This window comes from Meles meles, chromosome 1, assembly GCF_922984935.1.
Source record: "Meles meles chromosome 1, mMelMel3.1 paternal haplotype, whole genome shotgun sequence".
NCBI classification, from domain to species: domain Eukaryota; kingdom Metazoa; phylum Chordata; class Mammalia; order Carnivora; family Mustelidae; genus Meles; species Meles meles.
Window position 1 is genome coordinate 130,480,155 of NC_060066.1, and position 23,496 is coordinate 130,503,650.

Consider the following 23,496-nt stretch of genomic DNA (forward strand, 5'->3'; position numbering starts at 1 on the left):
GCCTACTGTTGACAAGAAGCCTTAGCAAGAACATCAACAATTAATATATGTATTATATACTGTATTCTTACAATAAAGTAAACTAGAGAAAAGAAAATGTTATTTGGAAAATCATAAGAGAAAACATACTTACTGTACCGTATTTATCGAAAGAAATCCGTGAATAAGTTAACCCTTGCAGTCCAAGCCTGTGTTGCTCAAGGGTCAACTGTATGTGCCAGGAAGGACTGCATGTGCACAGAAGAGGGGAAAAAACCTCCAAAGAGAGGCTGAGGTAGGGATGTGAGTTGTAATGAGTCCAACCAACACACACATGCACCGCGTCCTCGTGTTAGGAAAGGTGGTCCCTAAACCACCATCTAAGAAAAGTGGGTCTCGTTAACTATTCCCATGGGGCTACTGTTCCCCAAGAAAGGCATGCTGCCCCCCCCCCCGCCCCCGCTCCCCTGCAGAAATCAGCCTCTCCCTGGACAATGGCTGAGGACATGTTTGGAGAACAGTGGGCATGAAGGAGTCCCAGGTCCCAGCCCTCCCAGGACCCTGGAGCTGCCTTGTGCCCGGACTGGAATCATTCCGATTCATATTTCTTTGATCTCTGAGATTGATTTCTCTTTCCCATTCTGTCCTTGTTCTCTCAACTCAAAGCTCACATTCTCATAGATCTCCATTCCCTTTGAGGCAATCAAAATATGTGACTAAAGTGATTCACAGCATGGGGTGAAGCAACGGATTTGACTGAACAGGGATTTCTGGTTAATGGGGGTGCGGGGCTTGGCAACCTAAATCCTGAGCTCACAGGGAGAATGTGTTTGGAGATCTTTCATCCTGTCTCTGGAAGAGTGATGGCTAATTCTAAACATCTTCCTGATACTCTGCCTTCCCCTCCCCTACATCCCAGATACTGACTTATGATCCTTCCTTATCAACACCTTCCGTTGGCCATTTTGTCAATTTTGTGGGGTCAGTCCCCTGCAGGAGGTGACATATTCAGGGACCTTATGGTTAGATCTGAGAAAGGTCCTATTCATTCAGCACCTTCCACATTTAAATACTCCGAAATTCATTCATTAACATATGATGTGGAAAAGCAATGATTCCTACCACCACCACAACCAAAGCCAGTACCGTCTATTTACGAATCAGTTCCTGGCTTGGCACCAGCTACCCTGAGTGAATTGCAAACTTAACTGAAAAGTAACCTGAGTCAACAGCGTCCACGACGAAGGAAATGAAAGCTGTTTCCCTTGGAAGAGAGATCACCTAAAAAGGAGTGGGAGGAGGAGGACCAAAAGGAAGGAAGGAAGAAACCCCAGTTGAAACTTGGCATTTACTTGAAGAGGAGCCAGCAGAATGGACGTGCATAGACAGTTTCACAGCACAGAGGGAAGGCATCGCTCAGAAGGCTTCCTTGGCGCTGTTAAATTTCTTGGGTGGCAGCCTTGGCTGGGAAGGCAAGGCACAAAAGTTGCGCTCAGGATTCTGAGGGCCGAGAGGTGGTGTCTGCGAACTTACGGGGATCGAACGGCTCAGGAATCTCGCTGAGGAAGAAGAGAGGCCGGTGTACGAGGGCCGGAGGAGGGTGGGGTGCTCCTCCGTCTTGACGCTGTGGGGGCTCGGCTGGCTGCTCAGGGTGCTCCCGCTGCTGTTGTTGCTTCTGCTGTACTGGTTGTTGTTGAGCTCAGGGTAATTTCTGGCAGGCGGCTGGGAGCTGCCGTTCAAGAGGTTGGTGAGTGGACTGGCTACGAAACCCGCCTTAGAGGACGAGGAGGCCTTTTTGTTCTCTGGCTCCTGTGTTGCGGCATTCAAGTTGCCTAGAGAACTGGCTAGCCGGGAGTTTATGGAAAAGCTGGATGGAAAACACAGGTTGGGGAGGGGGGACATAGACAACGATGTAGACTCATGCAGAGTTCATGTTTCTAAAACACATCATTAGGACATGAGGGGAATGGGATGCAGACAGTTCTGATCAATGCACATGGCGACAGAATGGCTTCTTTATCGCTCTTGGTGATGGTATCATATGGGGCCTTGAGTTACACACGTTAACTTCCTGTCTAAGCAGTTAATTAAGACCTAAGAAGCTGGCCTAACCACTCTGACGTAGAGAGTAAATGAAGAGGGCCATATAACAGGAGAGCAAAACGTAGACTTCAGTGTAAGATTTAACTTACACGTACTCATTCTAATGTCTCTGCCCATCGCAGGAGAAACGACAATACCACATAGCATTAGTCTGTGCCATGGAACTCCAATTTCCTGATCGCGTTAGGCAAGCTGGAGCTTCACTACAGAAAGGGAAGCCACACGGCTCTCTCTCCACAGCCTTGTCCCCCACCATGTGAGACAGAACAGAAGCCCCGGAGGGTCACAGAGCCGTCTGTGATTCCTCCTCTTCTCCCTGATCCCCTCCTCTGACAAACTTCAGCCAAACTCATTGTGTGCTACCGCCTCCCTCTACTTCCCGCCAGTATCTGAGAAGTAGAGAAAAATTACCTTCTTACACTGGCACCCGAGGACAAAGAACCTCTGTTTATCCTCTTGGCCGTTGCTGAAGGGGATGAAGCCACTTTCGAGGTCTTCAAAGTAGTTGCAGATCCTTGTGGGGACGAAGTCAATCTTTGTGGAGAAAAAAAATCTTTGTGTGCAAAATGTCACACAAAAGCTGTGTCATCTTAATATTCAGCAATCACCTAAGACACGGTCAACTATTAACATTAAAGAGATCACAGCAGGTCACAATAACAGTGACAGGAGCAGCAGTCAAGGCCGACAGAGCACTTGCTCTGTGCCAGGCTCTCTTCTGAGAACCTTATAGACGGTAATTGGCTCATCCTCACAACAGCCCTGTGAGGTAGCTAAGACAGCAATCCTCACTTTGCAAGCGAGGAAACAGAGCCACAAAGGAAAAGCTCCTCATCCAAAGTCACTCAGTGAGCAAGGGACAGAGCTGGGATTCCAATCCAGGGTCCAAAGTCCTGTCCATCACCAGGATCTTGCCATGTTGGTCGTCCCTTCTTTGATGGTGGTGTTCATTCTTTGCACGTCCTTAGATTCTACTTCTATATATTTTAAATCTGTCTTCTTCTTTCCACTCTGCAACTGCCCTAGCTGAGGCCATCACTACTCCTTCCTCGTGGCTACTAGCAACATCTTGTAATCTTATTCCTTAAAATTCAAATTCTGAAGAGCCTCTGGTAGAATCTAAAATATTTAATTATGTCACTCTGCTGTTTAAACCATTTAATCTTTCCTCAGTGCCCAGGAAGCCTGAGCTCCTTGGCTGTACTTATGAAACCCTCCTAGCTGGCATTAGCCTTTGTGAACAGGTCCTTTCTTTCCACGCTTTCCCACTAGACATCTCTCCTCCAGCAACACAAACTGTTCTGAGTTCCCTGAATGGACAGCCCTCACAGCTGTGTCCAGCCTGCATATGCTGTTTTTCCTGCCAGAGCATCTTCTCCTCCCCTTACTCCCCCTCCACCTCCATCTGCCTCATTCCATTGCTTATCCTTTGCTGGTCCAATCAGCTGGTACCCTACAGAGTAAGCCATCTCTGAATTCCCAGGCAGGGTAAGCATCCTGTTTCATCATATATTCTCACAGTAAATCATAGCCCTCAAGCCATATTTCATTGTCTGGAATTTATTTTCTTTACTATAAGCTCCACTGAAGGCAAAGGACTGTCTCTCATTTCTATTCCCAGTGGCTAGTCCAGTGCAAGGCTCAGAGAGGATGTTCATTAATGTTTGAGGGAAAACAGACTCAAACCTGGAGAGCCAGGGTCCAGTCACGGTTTTAATACCAAACCTGTTTAAACGCACCTGGACCTTGCTTTCCTATCTGTTCTAGAAAAGCTTACTTACTTGTAAGACTCTTTCCCTCATCATCCTCCCCCCAAACAACATTTTAAGTACATGTTTTGTCTCTAAAACAAGAATGGGAAAAGTGGTACAAGGAAGCAGCTCAAGTTTCTGGAGAAGTCTGAGCCCTCTCAGAAATGCCCACACAAAACAACCCTAAAACCTTGGGCTGAATAAGAATCAGAGGTGAGAGGTGAATCAGCTTTCCACCCCTATCTTATCAACAGTTTTGGCAAACATGTCCCAGGCTCTCATCAAGGCCTGTATGGCACTCTGGTACCACTGGTGCCTAGAAACCACCCCAGGACTGTTTGTCCAGAGACAAACACTAATATTTCCCCTTCAGATGGAGGACAGGGAAGGAAATAAAACTAGAAAATAAAGAACACATGTAAAATGAGGAGGGAAGAGGGCTAACAGAAATGTTAAAACCTCAAGGCAAACTCAGTCACTGGATTGAAAGGCACGTTGCCGAGCAAGCGTTGTTTCTTAGAGACCCCAGAACGTGCCGAAAGCTCAGACTGCACTGATGTCACTACCACGGCCACACCTATGGGCATCTCAGGAAAACCAAAATCCCCTTCCCGGTGAGCATTAAAAATAAGGTGTAGCGTAAACAATGTGGAACAGAAGGGAAGGGACTTAAAAAGTGAAAAGCTGGGGGCGCCTGGGTGGCTCAGTGGATTAAGCCGCTGCCTTCGGCTTAGGTCATGATCTCAGGGTCCTGGGATCGAGCCCCGCATTGGGCTCTCTGCTCAGTGGGGAGCCTATTTCTTCCTCTCTCTGCCCGCCTCTCTGCCTACTTGTGACCTCTCTCTCTGTCAAATAAATAAATAAAATATTTTTTTTAAAAAAGTGAAAAGCTGTATGCAATTTATTTTCACCAGTTTTGGGGTTGGGAAATGTATCTAAACGGGAGCATTTATTTACAAGCTACTAGAAATTCACCTCAGTAACAGTACCTGATAGGCTGGGACACTGCTCTTGGGTGCCCTTTCATATCATCCAACCTACGGAGATCAAAGACAAACGCTCATGCATCACTGGGTTCACACATTAAAGCAAAGACCAAAAGGCAGAGCATGTGGAGTCAGACCCGTAAAAATACTAAATTTACAAAAGGGAGAAACCTCCCAAATGGGTATCAGCACTCATTCCGTTTCTAAAAAGGAATCCTAAAACCAGCAGGAAACCCCTTTCAGTCATTTTGTTTCATCTTGAATTTAATTTACAGCAAATTGGCCTTAAATCAGAAGGTGGTGTTGCAGCCACTCAGGGTTAAAAAAAAAAAAAAAGTTCAATGATGATACCATGATGCCGTTAGGAAAAACTGAATTCTAAAAAAATGAAAAAATTTTGGAGAATTAAAAAAAAATAGAAAAATCATATTGGAATCGCCTTCTAAAATTTGTGTAGTGGAGATTCTCTTACTTTTTTTGCCTACTTATGCGCCAAGTTATATGCCAATTTATCCCTCCCTGCCCCTTATGATTTCTTTAGAATCAAATCTACATTTGTTTGAAATTAAATTAGCAATATAAAGCCATTTCTTAAGAGTTTCAAGGGAAAACAGGGCAAATAAAGAGATAAGTGTTCTTGAAGAACCTTCCATAGACGTCAATGGTACCCACAGTGAGCAGAGCACACACTGCCCAGTTCGGGGTATGACTACCAGCTCCATTCCAACTCCATCCCACCGGGGAGGGATCGAACCTCTCTAACCTCAAGTAACCAACCCAAACGTGGGTGATAATCCATACCTTTTGTGTTAACTCAGTTAATCCTTGTATCCAGACTAAGCACCTACCAAGGCTCCTGACCATAGTAGCTGCTCAGTGAATGATACGTCTCTTCAGTTTTCTGTGGCAGCTGGCGGTTACTACTAAGCACCAGCCTCGCTATCCCATCTTCTCCTCTTGCTATAGAAAACGATCACCTTGAATTTGGGCCGTATAAACCTTCTATCCTCAGGTCACGGAACCAGTACTCAAAGTTTAGACGTAATCCGACTTGTGTTCTAATCCTCCCAGATAACACATGAAAACTAAACTTTCTGTTGAGCTGTTTGACACATTATCATGCTGGCAAAACACCCCTCTTGCTGTGCCTGTCTCTCACTTAAAAAGTAGCCACTTCCCATTAAAATCATTTGTGAACGTGTCACCAACCCGTATGTTACAGTAAGGAATCTGGAAGATATTCACAGATTTCTGCACCTACATTGATCCTGAAGACTTTCTTTTTTAACTAATCTGAACCATAAGCACGTTCCAGATAGTGTGATCACAAGTCAGCTTCCATCAATTGGTTCTGATTCGTAATTTTAGACTTCAAACTCAGGATGGTTATAACTTTACAGACACAGGTAAGAATTGTTTATTCAATTCTCAGATACAGAACATTAAGCTAAGGAGCAAGGATATATCAAAGCTTGGCATTTAATACTTTCCTGCCCTCTCTAGATTCAAAACAAAAGCCTCAGCACACCTGTAAGACAGGACACCCACTAATGGGGGAAGAGTAGAATTCCAAACGGAATTTTGAGCACAGTCCCAGGGGCACCCAAGGGCACAGCAGTTTAAAATGGGATTCCAGAGGCTGAGAGTTTACAGGAGCTGCTGTCTGTAAGCTTCTAAAACGTAGCTGCTCCCTGCAGTGACCGGATAATAAACCACACAAAACAGTAATAAACCAGAAAACAAGAGGTAAACATGGCTCTTGCAGAATGATATTCAAAAGAGAAGAGTAAATGTTCTATCCACAAATGGAGGCACAATACAAACTTAAAAGTTTAAAATGGATCCTACCTAAATGCACAGGATGGTGAGGAGCGTGGCTGTCTCTGACTTTTTAAGGCACGTAGTTTGTCTCCCTGGGTTATACTGTTTTTCATTTCCACATCCTCATCCTCTTCTAAATTATTCTGGGAAAAAAATGCATGTTCCATAGAAAGGTTATATGAAAAATTTTGCTTTACATAGATTTCTTAATAGACTATAAACCATATATTTCATATAGATTATCTTAAATAGTTTTAACACACTATGAATTCAGCATTATGTGTGTGTGTGTGTGTGTGTGTGTTTATACACACACACACACACACATATATATACACACATACTAAAGAATATTCAACTATTCATCAATTAAATATACTGGTCAAACTTCAAATCAAAGCATGGGTATGAATGTGGTAGAATTTAAAAGGTGCTCTTTCTTACAATGGACCACAGCCAAAGAGACTCTCATGGAAACAAAATCATGCTTTGGAATATAGCTCAGATACAGGCTGACTCAATATATACATTACAAATATGTTTCCAGAGACAACTAGGATCAGTCACTGCAAATTTTATAACTTGTTTACAAAAATGAAAGATAAAACAATTAGGATATCTAGACAACTTACTAGGATCTATTAACACCAGTAAAAGCACTCAAGATCTTTCCAGAAGGAGTTAAAGCTTACTAGATTGGGAAAGTGTTTCCTGCTGAAATAAGTCTTGTAGGTTGAAAAATAGAAGTACCATACAAGGTCTTTTCACATGCTAGCTCACATTTCACTCTTACGATTCAGGGCAGGGAAGACACTGCTGCCCATAAAGATGAAAAAAAGGAGGTGTTCATAGGAGAATATTGCCCAAGCTCCCCAAAGCTCTTCATGACAGCTATGACTTTAAAATCAGACTTCTTGACCCCGAATACAACAGTACACCAACACTGCACCAGTAAAGATTTTATTTTGCCCACTTCCTCCCCTGAATAATTCATATGCCTTGAATCTGCTAATTCCTTGCAGCCATAAAAGTCCTCTCCCCTCTTTAAAGCTAGAACTTTTATTTGATGAAAGATATACACAAATATACTTCCCTCTGTCACATTCTAGTCATTTCTGAGAGCCATTCCTGGCTCAAAACACTTCTTTGCTCCCTGCCACAGAGGTTGGGTTGCATGGCTACATCTGGGGTCTGTAGGCATGTCCTGGGTAAAAAGACCACACCTTACTACTTTAACTCGGAGTTTGAAAAAGCAAAATAGACATACAATGCACACACCTGGAAGGAAAGAAGAAGAAATGAAGAAGAAAGCTTCCTAGAGGAGGAAATCCCTTAACTGAGTATTGAAGAATGAGTATGGAGTGAAGCAGGCCAAGATCACAGGAAGGGTCATGCTGGCAAAGAGCACCAGTTCAACTGTCACAGGCTCATGGAAGCTTAAAGTCAGACAAGATTCTCTTAAAGTCTTAAGTTGCCTATCTACAAAGTCTTCAGGAATTGGTTATACTATCTCTGACCATACAACCCCAGTGGGGAGAAATCCATTACACCCAAGGAAGTCTGCAGGAATAGAAATAAGGCAGGCCTGAAGGCTAGGCTTGCTAGCAGGATGGCACACCTGAGAAAGTGGGCTTAGCTTCACCCAGCCATTAACATGGGTGTGGTTACCAGTTACTTGTACCTGACAGAAGGACGGGCACACAGTAGGAGTCTCTAGACTATGAGACTGGGTTCTTGAATGACCTGACAGGATCCTCACCCTTATTGGTCAGGTTCATTGTTCAATGGGCACCTTTGTGGGAAAGCCAGGAAAGCTCCTTTGTCCTTCCAACCAGGAGGATCTTTGAATTCCTCACTCTGAAATGCCTTCAAAAGTCTTTTTTTTTTTTTTTTTAAGATTTTATTTAATTTATTTGACCGAGAGAGACCCAGTGAGAGAGGGAACACAAGCACGGGGAGTGGGAGAGGGAGAAGCAGGTTTCCCACTGAAGAGGGAGCCCCATGCGGGGCTCGATCCCAGGACCCTGGGATCATGATGGGAGCCGAAGGCAGATGCTTAGTGACTGAGCCACCCAGGCACCCTACCTTCAAATTCTAAGGAAAAGTGAGCTCCAACCTGAAATTCCGAAATTCAACCCAACAAACATAAAGGTAGAACAAAGGCACAAAAATTGACCTCCCATACAATCTCTCTGAGAAAACTATTACAGGATGTATGTCAGGGAAAAGTTAAGAAGACAGGAGGAAATCCAGGAAAATTAGGACTCCAACTGCAGAGTATGAAAAGAAGGGCTCAGGTCTTTACCGTAGAGTAGGGCTAGAGAACAATCAGTCCAGGCTGGAAAGGAGAAGCCTCTTGGGGAAAAGGATGAACTTGGTAAAAATTTTTTGCTGTGTCAAGATTTTGAAAAAAATTTAAATTTCTTGGCACAACTGGTGGGAGTAGCCTTATTTTTTCCCAAGGAAAAAAATACACAGAAAACTCTGCAAATAAAAAGGCAATTAACTCACATCTGAACTCATATAACACTGTGTCAACTTATGTATGTCAATAAAAAATAAATAAATAAATAAATATAAAACACCACAAAAATAGGTAATGAACTCGGAGAAAAACAAAGAGAGGTTCAACAAAGGAAACAGAGTAGACTACCAGCCTCAAGAGTGAACAATCCTTACATAGTAATAATGACATATTATTGGTTTTAACCAAAAATTATGATGTAGCTGTATTGGGAAGCACAGGGGAGTGAGAGTAACATCTCGGGGGAGGGGGAAGCTAAAATCCCGTCCAACACAACCAGGAGGCAATCAAAAAATGTCCAAAATCAATAAACTGTTTTAAATAGCATTACAAGCAAGACACTGATATGCAGATATATGGTAGTGAAAATGCTGGTATCATTTGCTTAGAGGTTCCCCCTCTAAGTGGGGGATAGAGGACTGATATTTTTAATTAGAATTCAGTAATTTTTGACACTTCTAGAAGTGTGATCACCTATTACTTGGAAAAAATAAATACTAATTAAACAAGATACACAATTAAACAGAAAAATAGTACGTTTTACATTATAGCTATGTTACAAGTTACAAGTATTTTCTCCCCACTTCATTATGTATCTGAAAGGTAAAATCTTTTTTTTTTAAATTTTATTTATTTATTTATTTATTTGACAGGCAGAGATCACAAGTAGGCACAGAGGCAGGCAGAGAGAGAAAGAGGGAAGCAGGCTCCCCGCTGAGCAGAGAACCAGATGCGGGACTCGATTCCAGGACCCTGAGATCATGACCTGAGCTAAAGGCAGCGGCTTAACCCACTGAGCCACCCAGGCACCCTTGAAAGGGAAAATCTTTTAAATGTAATACATTTCCAATGTAGAAAACAATGAAAACACTGCAACAGAGAGCCATGCCCCTAACTAGCCAGATTTAATATATTTTCTACTTAAGCTCCTTCTTTTAAGGAGTTTACTTAAATACCCTAGCTCTCAAAGAAAAAGAAAACATTACTTATTAAGTCCCAGCTCCTCTCAACCTCTGGAGAAGGAAACTGTGTCTTTTCTACAGGGGGAAAAAAAAAAAAATATATATATATACACACACACACACACACACACACACACACACAAACAAGTATCATAGGGAAAAAATAAATATATATATATTTATTTATATTTATTTTTATAATATATAAAATATATATATTATATATATCTAAATGACAAGATCCTGTTTCTTCTCTATATATATAATTTATATATTTTTTATATGTATATAAAATATATATAAATATATATATTTATTTTCCCCTATGATACTTGTGTGTGTGTTTATTTATAAAACACATATTTTATAAATATATATTTATTAAATATATATATTTATTTTTCCCCTATGATACTTGTTTGTATGTAATGACAAAATACAGATAAGAGTGAAAAAATATTAAAACCACCTACATATTTTACCATCAAAAAACAAAACCCATTAGCATTCTGGCACATAGTCTTCCAGATTTTCCCCCATGTTATACATACCATCCCCCAACATACTTCTTCCTGACAAAAAGAGGTTGAGTTATATATATATGCTGCCCTATAACTTACTTTTTCACCTGAAAGATACATTGTTGGAAGTATTTCAGTATAAATTTAAAAAACCAAAACCCCCAAAACCTCTCTATTATTATTCTTTGTGGCTCCATAAAATTCCAATGTCTAGATACAACAAATTTCATTTATTTTCCCTTGGTTCAGGCTGTTCTCTGTCTTTCATCACTATAAACAGCTCCAACAAACATCCTCCTCTATATATGGCTTTTAAACACTGTCCTATTATATTATGGCTTTTAAACACTCTCTTAAGATGGATTCATAGAAGTGGAACCTCTAAATACATTGTACAGTCTTCCGCCATGCTTCTTCAAATGGTCCGCCATTTCAAACTCCAACTGGCAATCTTTAGTTTTTATTCCCCAAATTCCTGCTAATATTGCCTACATTCTTTAATCTCACACAACCTGAGAGGCAGAAACAGGATCTTGTCATTTAGATTTGTGTTTCTTTAATTTCTAGGGAAGTAGAAATAAAAGAAAGTGTTTACCAGCCATGAGGATTCCCATTTTGTTTTATTTGTGTACGAGGCATTTTCACACTGATCTTTAAGCATTCTTTACATTAAAAAAAAAAAAAAAACAAGAGGCGCCTGGGTGGCTCAGTGGGTTAAAGCCTCTGCCTTCGGCTCAGGCTCAGGTCATGATCCCAGGGTCCTGGGATCCAGCCCCCCATAGGGCTCTCTGCTTAGCAGGGAGCCTGTTTCTTCCTCTCTCTCTGCCTGCTTCTCTGCCTACTTGTGATCTCTGTCTGTCAAATAAATAAATAAAATCTTTAAAACAACAAAACCCTAATTTGAAGATGTAGCAAACATTTCCTCCTACATGGTGACTGGGGGTGGGGGGGTGGGGGGGCAGGTTAGTGGCTCCTGCAGATGTCTGGTGACAGGTGACAGACTGGATTAGGTGTGAGAGAACGCTTAAATCAGGACCTGGGAATGGAAGGGGGAGGGTAAAAGATCCAGACATGCAATACTGGTCTGAAGAAATCTACTAAATATAAATCATGTCATCTTTTTTATTATGTTATGTTAGTCACCAGAAAAAGACAATTATCATATGGTTTCACTTATTTGTGGAACGTAAGCATAGCATGGAGGACATTAGGAGGAGGGAGGGAATAATGAAGGGGGGGGTCACATAATTTTTTTATCTCAGTGTATCATCCTTTATTTTATTTCTGTGGCTTTTGTATGAAGCTTCAGGCATTTTTAGGACTAAGAGGTACAGAACATATAAGCCATAAAATTCTCAATAGGGGATTAATGGCCTTCAAAATCTTGACAAAAAGTTTTACAATGTTGTTCAAAATACATTTAAATTAAATGACAGAATTAAACTAGAGAGCTGTAAGAAATAGGACCCTGGCCTTATGGAATCCTGAGTATGACATAGACATGAATAGAACTAAGCTCTGTATTTGTCAGGGCACCTAGAACACAAACACCTGTGAAGGGAAAAAATATTAGAAAACACAGTTCCTTTTCTCATGCATGAATCAATCCCAACAAACGGTAGACCTGGGGCGGGCCATTTGAAGACTTCTCAACAGGTGCTGGGAGGTCTCATTCTTTCTACCAAATTCATTCCTTAAAATAACTGGTAAATAGTCACTGATGAATGCAGGGAACCTAGCCTAGGCTTCCCTTGTGCTCCAGCCCCTCTCCCCGCAGAGTCCCCGTGCATATCCTCTCTGGCCCTGAGCTGCTTAAGTCCCCTAAAATCTGCTGAAAAGAAACAGTCACATGGTGGAATAAAGTCAGAAAGCCTAGTCCAGGGAAGACCCTCATATCTTTGCTCCCCAAAGAGGCAGGTCTGTTGTCAGATTCCCCACTGCCCTCCGGAGGGTCTGAGTACCAGCTCTTTCCTTTCTTTCAGATACCAGCCTGCCCTACATAAAGCCAGGAAAATGAGAGCAAACTAAAATACATAAAGAAAGACCATTTCAAAAGATGTACGTATTTACAGATGATGGTCTAGCCAAAGAACAAATAATAGTTGCAAACTAGAAAGATTTATTTTATGCCATCGGTTGTTCTCTAAATATAGACAAGATGAGAAAGAAAATAAAATGTGTGCATAGGTTTCAGTTGGACAAAGTAATGACTGACCAACCCATTTATCTGATGGTGACAGAGTAAGTCACTGGGGAGGCAGTGGTGTGTGCCATTAAGAAAAAAATCTATTAGACAAAATATAGCACACTAGGGAAAAAAGACGGAAGAGTTATAATAGAAAAATGACATGAAAAGAGAGTTTGAAATAGAAATGAGTAAAAATAGAAGTGAAAGGATTGGAAGAGAAAGATGATAATGGATTTTTAGTAGGTTTAAGTGATTTGGCTAGGAAAGGTGGCTGGGTCATCTCCAAAATTCTTTCAGCTCTGAGATGCTTAAACTGTGAGATGTAAAAGCTGAAGAAAGGCAAAGATATCATCTCATAACAAGCTGCTTCTGATCATATAAAATTTGGATTTATCAGAGCCCCCGAGTCCATCTTCTCTCCTTCCTCGGCTGCCACCGTTGAGACCTTTATCCCCTGGGACCACTTCCCCTTCACCAACTTCCTGGTCTCCCACCCCTGGCCACACAGACACCAACACCCCTTTCCTTCACAACCAGGGAAGTCTGCCCAAACTCTGGCTCTCCGTTGTACTGTCACTCTCCTGTCCTAGAACATCTCCCGAATCCCAGTGGCATTCAGAATGGAACTGGAATACCATAGTGGTCCCAAGAGTGGAAAGAACAGTGCTTGAAAGAAGAGTCTTAGAGAGTTAATTTTTTACTTCGTGGATTTTCTTTTTCTAAGATACACCCTGTACATGGGCATTTGGTACAAAAGGATTTTATAAATCACACTATCTCCATGACGTAATTAAAACGCTACATTCTTAAAGTACCTAGCTGGCTCAGTCGGTGGAGTGCACGACTCTTGATCTCGGGGTTGTGGGTTTGAATCCCATGCTGTGTGTAGAGATTACTTAAAAATAAGATCTTTAAACATTAGTTAATTAAATAATTAACTAAAACAGGATGTTCTTATTTACCTGTCAATTTATGTGATCTTGGAGGAATGAGCAGCACCTGTACCTAATTAATATCTCAAGAGCATCTGATTGATTGGTGTGCTACACCAATCAGGGAGTCTGCTTCTCCCTTTCCCTCTGCTCCTCTCAATCCCCTTCTCCCAGCTCATCCTCTCTCTCTCTCTCAAATGAATGAATAAAATCTTAAAAGAAGAAAAGAAGTATTAATCCATGTAAAGTGCCTAGAACAGTGCCTGGCACATAGTAGGTGCTATTTAGGTGGTTGTTACATTCTAAGCTCCTCACTTAACTCCTTAAGTACTGATCCCTTAAATAAAGTGTTTTCAATTCCATCTTCTTAAAACCATTTTTTAGAACCCCAATGCATGATGGACCCTCGGGCCTTGGCATGTCTAAGTGAGCACTTATTGCTGGTACTAGTTTGTATTTGCACACAGACTACCTTTGGATAGCTTGGATTATTACCAATTTCATGTCTGTTTTCTTGTTTGTTTTTGATGAAACCACAAGCCTTCCTCTTTCTCTCAAGCACCATTTACGAAGGCCCTGTGAGCAGACAGAAGCCTCAATCTTCACAACGCATATCACCAGGCTGGGAAGGAGATGTAAGGACCGTGGAGGAAAAATACAGTGCAAGACAGGAGCACCGAGCAGGGAGCCTAACGTAGAGCCTAACCCATCCCCCTAGATGGGCTGGGTGTATTTCACAGTGCCTAGCCCAGCACTGAAGACCAGGTTCAATCAAGGTTAAGGCTCTATTTTTAAAAGATTTTTCATAACTCTAAGTAGGCAAAGAGAATTCATTACAGCTGCAGCCTCGCCCATTCCAGTGGCCTGAATCCTTCTGGTTGATCCTTTTTGCCAATTTGCCCGCTTCTTGGGCACTGAAAAACTACATAGTCAAACCTTCCCAATCAGGTAATTACAGAGCTTCCTAACAACCAAACCCAGGAAAATCCCTATAGGCCTGGAAATCAGAAAAATAATTTCGTATCTCATTTCCTTTTTTTTTTTTAAAGATTTGTTTATTTATTTGACAGACAGAGATCACAAGCAGGCAGAGAGGCAGACAGAGAGAGAAGAGGAAGCAGGCCTCCTGCTGAGCAGAAAGCCCGACGTGGGGCTCGATCCCAGGACCCTGGGATCATGACCTGAGCCGAAGGCAGAGGCTTTAACCTGAGCCACCCAGGCGCCTCTAGTATCTCATTTTCGATCCAACATTACTTATAAAAGGGGGGGGGGAGCAACCTCTAGAAGAATAGCACATTTTTGCACTTTCTTTATGTACAAACTAATGAACCCAAAGTTTCTATGGGCTTCTATCCTGAACATTGGTCTGGAACTTGAAAATATTAAAATCCTTGCAGCATTCTCAACTTCTTTTCCCACTGGGAATTCACAAGAATGACAAAGATATCACTACTTCTATTACATTCACTTTTGAGTAAACTAATTCCCCATATTCATGTACTGTTCTGGAGCCAGCACCAGATAAGAATCACAAGAAAAGGGCTTAAAAGTGTTATTTATGCAATGCATCTCACCTAACTATAAAGTGGTCGAAAACCTATTTATATGTATATGTCACTGTCTGAAATCTTAACCACACCATTGCTCTGTGGTATTTCTGAATTCCTGCATTTCTGTGCTCTAATTTCAAAAATCATACCACTTCTGAATGGCTAGAGCTAAAGTAATTAATCTGGGGTTGCAAGGAATAAGAAAGAGGAAGAGAAACAGCCCAATATCTGAGCACACGCTCATATTTAAAACTGACTTACTTTAAATTTCATATTTCATTCTTCAGGGATAAATAAATGTTAGTCTTAAATTCAACAAACTGAGATCTAAAAAAGTATGAGAACAAAATGTTCTAACTATTAGATGTTAGTTTAATGTGGATTATGATACAGAAAACATTATATTCCTATAAGATAAATATGTTTCCCAGATGGATGGATAGATTGTATGTGCATCTTTTCAGAGGTCAAAATTCAAAGCACTGTTTACTTGAACAAACCTAAGAAGGAAATGCTGACCAGAGCAAGGAAAGCATTCTTGCTTAGCTATATTATCACATTAAAATGTCAGTTCAGATCCTTTTGTTTGCTTTGAATAGGCCAGACTACAACACAGAGACAAGAAAAAGTCAACAAGGGCTCTGAACATCAACATGACCTTGGCTAAGATTTACATTTTGTCAGGACAGATGATTCACACAAGTAAACTTAGCCACTTCTTCAGTGGCTGTCCTGGACGAGAGACCACAGGGTTGAAAAATTGGTTCTTCTGGCAGTCTCCATCCTGTGTCCTTGAAGGAAGCCTACTCTCCCTATTGCCAAGCACTCTGGTTATCTTTCTTAGTGAAAAAAACCCGTTTGGCATGCCACTTGTTGACTTAAAGCAGCTAAGATGCATCCCTTTCATCTTGCGTTCCCTGAGAGCCAAACTTGAACCACAGTTTTTGCTCAAGACCCTTATCCAGCTCCACCAGGTCACCACCTAATAGAATGCAAATCCACATTTGCTGCCTAAATATTTTTTTAAGATTAATTTATTTGAGTGGGGGATGATGCAGAGGGAGAGGAGGAGAATCTCAAGCAGACTCCCCACTGAGCAGGGAGCCTGACGTGGGGCTCGACCCCACGACCCCTAGGCCATGACCCGAGCTGAAACCAAGAGTTGGACACTTAATCGACTGAGCTACCCAAATGCCCCACTGCTTAAATATTTTCAACAGCTCTTTTTGCTCCCTCAGGGATATAAAAATATAACTACAAACCAAGTGCTTAGTTTCATCCTGTGGTAGAAAGAGCTAAACCAGGAGGGAGATTCCCAGTCTCAAGGTGGTCTCACTACTAAACAACTCCATGACCTTCAGCAAGTCATGGGATTCGGTGGGACCCCTGGCTTCGGAGCCACACACAAGGGAAAGCAGAACAAATGATTTCAATGTTGCTTCCAGCTCCAAAAATGCCCATGATCCTACCTGTTATAAGTCACTTCCATTTTTAGGTAGCAGGGTATAACAGAAAAAACACAGACTCCGAATCAAATAGATGTGGCTTGGAAGCACCAAAGTTAGAACTTCTGACATTCAATTTCCTTGCTATAGAGATCATATTGCCTAGGTAATATTGCTGATTTTACCTATCACCAGCTAACTGTAAAGATTAAATGGGACCACAGATGTCAGCTGTTTAAAATGGTTTGTTTATAATAGAGCCACATTTAAAAAAAAATGTTATTTTCTCCTAATGATATTTGCAATTCTGGACTTTAGAAATCAATATGAATTTGAGACATTCAAAAAACCACTTGTGGCATATGCTATTTCTTCAATTGTCACATTAATTCTTTCTTCTTTATATCCATTTCCATCTTCAAATAGAAAATTTGCTATTCTGTCTCCTTTTTGTACATAGTCTCCAAACCAGAATGGCCTCCTTTATAATTGTGTTCCTTAAATTGCAGTTTTTTTTATTTCTAAGGATAATTGCTTTCTTTGCTCTGGATTCTTGTTTTACAGGTAGATGACTCTACACCTAAAAATATTGGTACTCTCAGCATTTCAGAAAAGAGGTATTGCTATGTTATATATGTTCAACTGGGAAACAAAGAAATACAGAGCTTTAGTCCTAAGGAGGCACGAAAATCTTTCTGAGGAAAACTCACCTCTCCAAATCTTTCCACGTTTTGTATTTTAGATAAATTTCCACCTATAGACATATCATCCAAGCTAGAAAGAATTTTATTAATACTTCCTTCACTGGATGGTCTATTTTTCAGCTTGGATCGGAAAATGTCTCCTTGGACCCATAACGATGCCTGTTTTCTGGAAAAAGGAGAGAAAACAAAATAATCTGTAAAATAAATTACTATCATCGACTCAGAAGGATAGTATCTTAGAGATAAAAAGATTAGCAGATAAACCTTTACAAGTCAGGCTAAAAAGATTATGAAATCTGAGATTTTTTTAAAAATTCTGAAAGTCAGAATTAAGTCATATGAATTAAATTAAATAAATTAAAGTGCTATATGAAACAAATATCTTCCAATATATGTCTACATAACCATACATGAGTTGCCTATTGAGGTTTTTAGATGCTTACAACAACAATAACAAAAAAAAAAAAAAAAGACTGTGAGCCCATTTGCCTTTTACACATGAATGTGAAATCTGTAAGATACGTCTCAAATGGTAATCTGATATGTCCATAAAAATAGCCGGAATGAACTGGACTCAAAGATGCAGGTGAAGAAACTGGAATCAAACAGGAAGTACCTAAAAGACTATGAAATCCTTAATTGTATGTGGCAGCATGAAAAAACACACAACTTATGAAACCCACTCTTTTTTTTTTTTAAGATTTTATTTATTTATTTGACAGAGAGAGAGATCACAAGTAGGCAGAGAGGCAGGCAGAGAGAGGGGGAAGCAGGCTCCCTGCTGAGGCTCGATCCCAGGACCCTGAGATCATGACTGAGTTGAAGGCAGAGGTTTAACCCACTGAGCCACCCAGCGCCCCTAGAAACCCACTCTTACCACCCAAAAGCAAGGTATAGAGCTTCAATTAGATTATCCTTGAAGAACCAGAAAATGTGCCTCATTGGTAAGTTTTCTTTTATACAATAAGGTACAATTTTAACTGTTTTCAAGGTTATAGGAAAAGAGCTTAAGATATGTAAACAAAATGACAGTCTGGGTTTAAAATTTTTATTGTTAGAGTCACCTTCCTCCATTTCTTTTAAGATAAATTATCTATTAGATAGTTTTCATTCTATTCTATGTCATACTGGACAAAAGAGAATAAAGCTAAACTTATGACTCATCATCAGGAATATCAACATCCAGGGAAATAACAGCATTATCAAGAAGATGCTACCAATAAGAACAAAGATCTATTTTCTGAGGCCATAGAAAGACCAAGGAGTATTTTCTCTCAAAGATTCCAAATAACATTTGGGCTAAAACACAAGGAGAAAAACCATGACAAAATATCCTCCCTGAATTGTACACTCACTGCACCCTCGAGAAAGGAATCCACCGTTCCTTTTTAAAAGAGTTTATTCACAAATCAGAATTTTTGTTTATGATTAAATACTGCTGAAAGTCTTGAAGAAAAGTTTAAGTTTTAAGTTATACAGCAAAATTTTACATGTGTAATGCCTCCAACCAAGCATATCCACACGGGTATCACCCTATAGCTACATCCTTGTATACAAGATACAAAAATGCTTAATGCAGTGTTATTTGTAATAAAAAGAAAAAACTGGAAATACAGAATGGACTAACAAGCTTATTAACAGTTCATCCACCCTGTGAAATATTATACAGCCAGTAAAAAGCCCTGGGCTGGACTCCACATAGTAATAAAGAACAGAAGAGCAGATATGAAATAAAGCATTTGTGAAAGAAAAATTTAAGTGACAGAATGGAAGGTATGATGTCATTTTTTGTATTAAAAAAGTATAATTTAACCAAAAGTTTAGTTATCTAGAACATATAGCAACATATTGACCAGTTACTCCCAAGAATAAAAGGAAACTTCTACTTTCTACTGCATGTCTACGCTGTTTGGACTTTTTAAAAACAATGTGCCTCATGTGCTTTTGTAAGAAAAATAAGTGATAAACGGATAGCTAGATAGATCAAAGCAGAACAAAGCTAGTGTTAGTATGGAAAGGAACCTTTAAAGTTGCTATCATAAAAGACAGCAGACAGCACATCACTACATTGTTTTAACAACAGTATTTATAAATACATTTAGAAAGGAGTCAGTTTACTAAGCATCCAAAGATTAACAGTGTGGGATGGGACTGGATGGTTGGGAAGCTTTCATTTTTTAAAAAATATAATATCCTATAAAGAAGATGTGGTCCATATATACAATGGATTATTATGCCTCCATCAGAAAGGATGAATACCCAACTTTTGTATCAACATGGACAGGACTGGAGGAGATTATGCTGAGTGAAATAAGTCAAGCAGAGAGAGTCAATTATCACATGGTTTCGCTTATTTGTGGAGCATAAAGAATAACACAGAAGACATTGGGAGATGAAGAGAAGTGAGTTGGGGGAAATTGGAGGGGGGAGACAAACCATGAGAGACTGTGGATTCTGAGAAACAAACTGAGGGTTTTGGAGGGGAAGGGGTGGGGGGATGGGTGAGCCTGGTGGTATTATGGAGGGCACGTACTGCATGGAGCATTGGGTGTGGTGCATAAACAATGAATGCCGGAACAGTGAAAAGAAATAAAATAAAATAAAATAAATATAATACCCTACTCCACTTTCAAATAAGAGGTGTTTTTTTCTTTTAATTTTTGTTCACTTTTCAGTATTTTCCAGGTAAAGCAAAAGGAAAGGGGAACACTTTTAGTCCTATTTCTGAGACAGACGGTATAGAAGCTTTAGATATATAATATGCTGTCCATATATAAGACTAATGTAACTCCTAGCATTGTTCTAAAATTGGAATTCATTTAAATTATCTTAAGAAATTTCCAGTATGGGGGCACCCCGGTGGCTCAGTCGTTAAGTGTCTGCCTTCAGCTCAAGGTCATGATCTCAGGGTCCTGGGATTGAGCCCTGTGTCGGGCTTCCTGCTCAGCTGGAAGCCTGCTTATCCCTCTCCCTCTGCTGCTCCCCCTGCTTGTGTTCCCTCTTTCACTGTCTCTCTCTCTCTTTCTCTCTCTCACTGTCAAATAAATAAATAAAATATTTTTAAATAAAAAAATAAATAAATTTCCAGCATGTTTTAAAATGGATTAAATTTTAAAACAAAAGCCAATGAATTTTAAAGATACGAATAAAATAAAAACTCCAGAAATCTGCACATACCAGTTCACTAGGGAGTGTGGCGGTATCTGCCTTCTATTATGGCAGAAGGTACTTTTTTGGAAGCGAACCACTGAGGAATATTTTCTCAGCTTAAGATATATAAATTGATGGGGTTACCCCAATCACTAAGTCACTTACAATTTTTCTGCACCGACTGTAAAAATCTGTATTCAAAAACCATTTTAAGTTTTGCTTCTTTTGTGAAAACCTTCATAAAACCATGGTATAGCCTCCCTGCTACCTTGCATTTTCAGAAATCCTTGCTTTAATTTTTTTATTTCCTCCAGATTTTTTTCCACTTAATGCTACATGTAGTATAACTCTTTATCTGTTGATTGATTCTTACATCCTTCCAAAATAGAAGTAAACATACAGCATAGTCCTTGACACACTATGATCAATTCAAAAGATAACTGTTAAATTCATAAATGAGTGAGGTGTCTGGGTGGCTCAGCAGGTTAAAGCCTCTGCCTTCGGCTCAGGTCATGATCTCAGAGTCCTGGGATCAAGCCCCACATCAGGCTCTCCACTCAGCAGGGAGCCTGCTTCCCTTCCTCTCTCTCTGCCTGCCTCTCTGCCTACTTGTGATCTCTGTCAAATAAATAAATAAAAATCTTTTAAAAAAATTCATAAATGAGTATGTTGAGCCTCTGGTCAAAAGACTCAGTAATAAAGAACTATTGTTTCACAGGGAGAGAAGACTCAGCTCTGCCACAGACAGGGAAAATTCAGAGAAATTAAACATACAGAAAGGATAGGGTTATACAGATAAACGACAGAATTCCTGGCCCTCAAAAGTTCCAGTTATGAATAAGGAAAGCAACGACTGAAATCCAGTATTAATGCCCTATGACCAAGATTTGCCCTTAGCTCAGTCTGAAAGAATCAGAGAGACAAGGTCCCTGAGAATTCAAAAGTAGCTAGAAAGATTAGCGGAACTTAGACAGCAAAGAATTTTCCCAAAGCAAAGAAACAACACAGGCTTGAAGAAATAGTGGTATCAAAGTACGCAGCACATTTGGGAAAATGGGCTGTTTGATTTGGCTGAGGCAGAGGTTATGAAAGAAGCAAGCAGCAACCTGTCCAGGATGGACCCTGCATGGCACACTGAGGCATGTAGATCTGGAAATTGAAAAAATTTCAATTACAGAATGTTATAAAATGAAGATTCTGATGCCGCTGCCAACCTAAAGATGGAGATTACAAAGTGACACCTTTCGCTTGCTTGGTTTCAAAGACTCCATCTGTCCCATCATTGGAAAGACTTGATTTGAACCTGAATATTAAAGATGAATTAGGTGTCTAAGCTGATTTGTGTGTTGCTAAGTGATGCTCTATGCAGTGCTTCTTATGAAAAAGCAGCACTTCACGCAAATCCCTTTTTTATTGACAAGGGAACCGTGCTGGCTTTTATTGTGGTGTTGATTACTCCTTAAAAGCCTCATCTCAAACACAAGAAGAAAAATGTGTATTTTTAAGTATTTAGCATTTAAAAATCAAATCCTATGAAGCAAACACACCAGCGCAAAGTAAATCCACAGGTAACATTGTGGATTTTCTAAGACAGAATGAGATTAACAACCCTCTGCCAAAAGAGCATGGGCTTTGAAATAACAGAAAGAGATCTGTCTTGATTTAAACAGAGCCTTTGGAGAGAGGTAGCCAGTGTTGGGCGTCAAGAGTTTTTGGCCGAGTCCTGGCCCTGGGTTAGTCAGGCCTGAGACATAAGAAAATAATTAATTTGGCTTCATTACAAGTGAAGTCACAGCCTTCTTTTTAAAAATCTGCTTCAAGGGGTGCCTGGGTGGCTCAGTCAATTAAGCGTCTTACTCTTGATTTCGGCTCAGGTCATGATCTTGGGGTCACGAGATAGAGCCCCATGATGGACTCTGTGCTCAGTGGCAGGGTTGGGGGTACGGGGGCAGTGAGGGGCAGCTTGAGATTCTCTCTCCCTCTGTCCCTCCTCTGCTCAGTTGCATTGTTACAGCTATTTCCGGTTTTGAATTCAGAACACAATGATAGTCAGGTGCAGCTTCTTCTGTTCATAGCTGACTTCTTCTCCTTCACATCCTGGAGTCCAAACTAAGCCTATCTCCCCACCACCTTAACTCTTCATTTTCATTTTCATCACTCCTTCCATCCTGGATGCATACCCAACCTCAGTGTCCATGCAAAGCCACCATTCGGCAATTCTATATAGAAACCCAGCCCATGCTGTAGCTCGAGGTAGGCCTACTCTAGCGGTGACTAGGGTACCAGTCTGCCTTGCATGCCTCCTACCCCACTGCCCCATGGCTATTAAGGAAACCAAGATGGTTCCCAGTTTAAAGAACTGGACTAATGAAATGGTCTAACCTGGTATCAAAGGAAGATAGACCAGAAAGTAGTACCACAGGCTCAGGAAGTGGAAAGGAGACAGATATTCAAGGAGTTCTACTCATACTTTAATACAAATGGAAGATTTACTAGGGAAATGTTTAGACAGAGAATTTGAGGGCAGAAGGGAAGGTTCTTGATTCTGAAACACACATGAAAAATGTAGCTGGAAGAGATGAAATGAGTCAAGAGTTCCCAAAGCTAGTTCTAGTTTAGGTACAGACCTCCACAGTCAGAAGCTGGTTCGGTGGTATGACAGCAATATGCAAACTTTTCAACTAAACAGGATACATTATTGCTTATGAGACATTCTTTTCCCACCTCTAACCCTTTTCACATAAGAAATGAAACAAAAACCACTCAATCGCCTGTCTTTAGTAATTGACATGAGTATTTCAGGGCAAATTTCTGATGTCACTTTGCCCACAAATCTTATATATACCATATCCTTAATACTAGACCCACATTAAGATTTAA

The 23,496-nt window shown here is 40.5% G+C and overlaps 1 protein-coding gene across 6 annotated transcripts in view; it reads right to left on the reverse strand.

The window, feature by feature from the left end:
• Positions 1-23,496, reverse strand: part of CDC14A (cell division cycle 14A) — a 198,373-nt gene that overhangs the window by 19,836 nt on the left and 155,041 nt on the right. The window contains exons 11-15 of one of the 6 annotated variants that reach the window (XM_046006240.1): positions 17,473-17,632; positions 6,668-6,783; positions 4,823-4,870; positions 2,494-2,616; positions 1,513-1,708 (exon numbers count right to left, since the gene is read on the reverse strand). In XM_046006240.1, coding sequence (XP_045862196.1) covers positions 1,513-1,708; positions 2,494-2,616; positions 4,823-4,870; positions 6,668-6,783; positions 17,473-17,632 — 643 coding nt within the window. Of the gene's footprint in view, positions 1-479; positions 1,847-2,493; positions 2,617-4,822; positions 4,871-6,667; positions 6,784-17,472; positions 17,633-23,496 lie in introns of those variants that run through there. The other 5 variants (XM_046006223.1, XM_046006250.1, XM_046006208.1 and 2 more) reach the window with 5 other exon arrangements.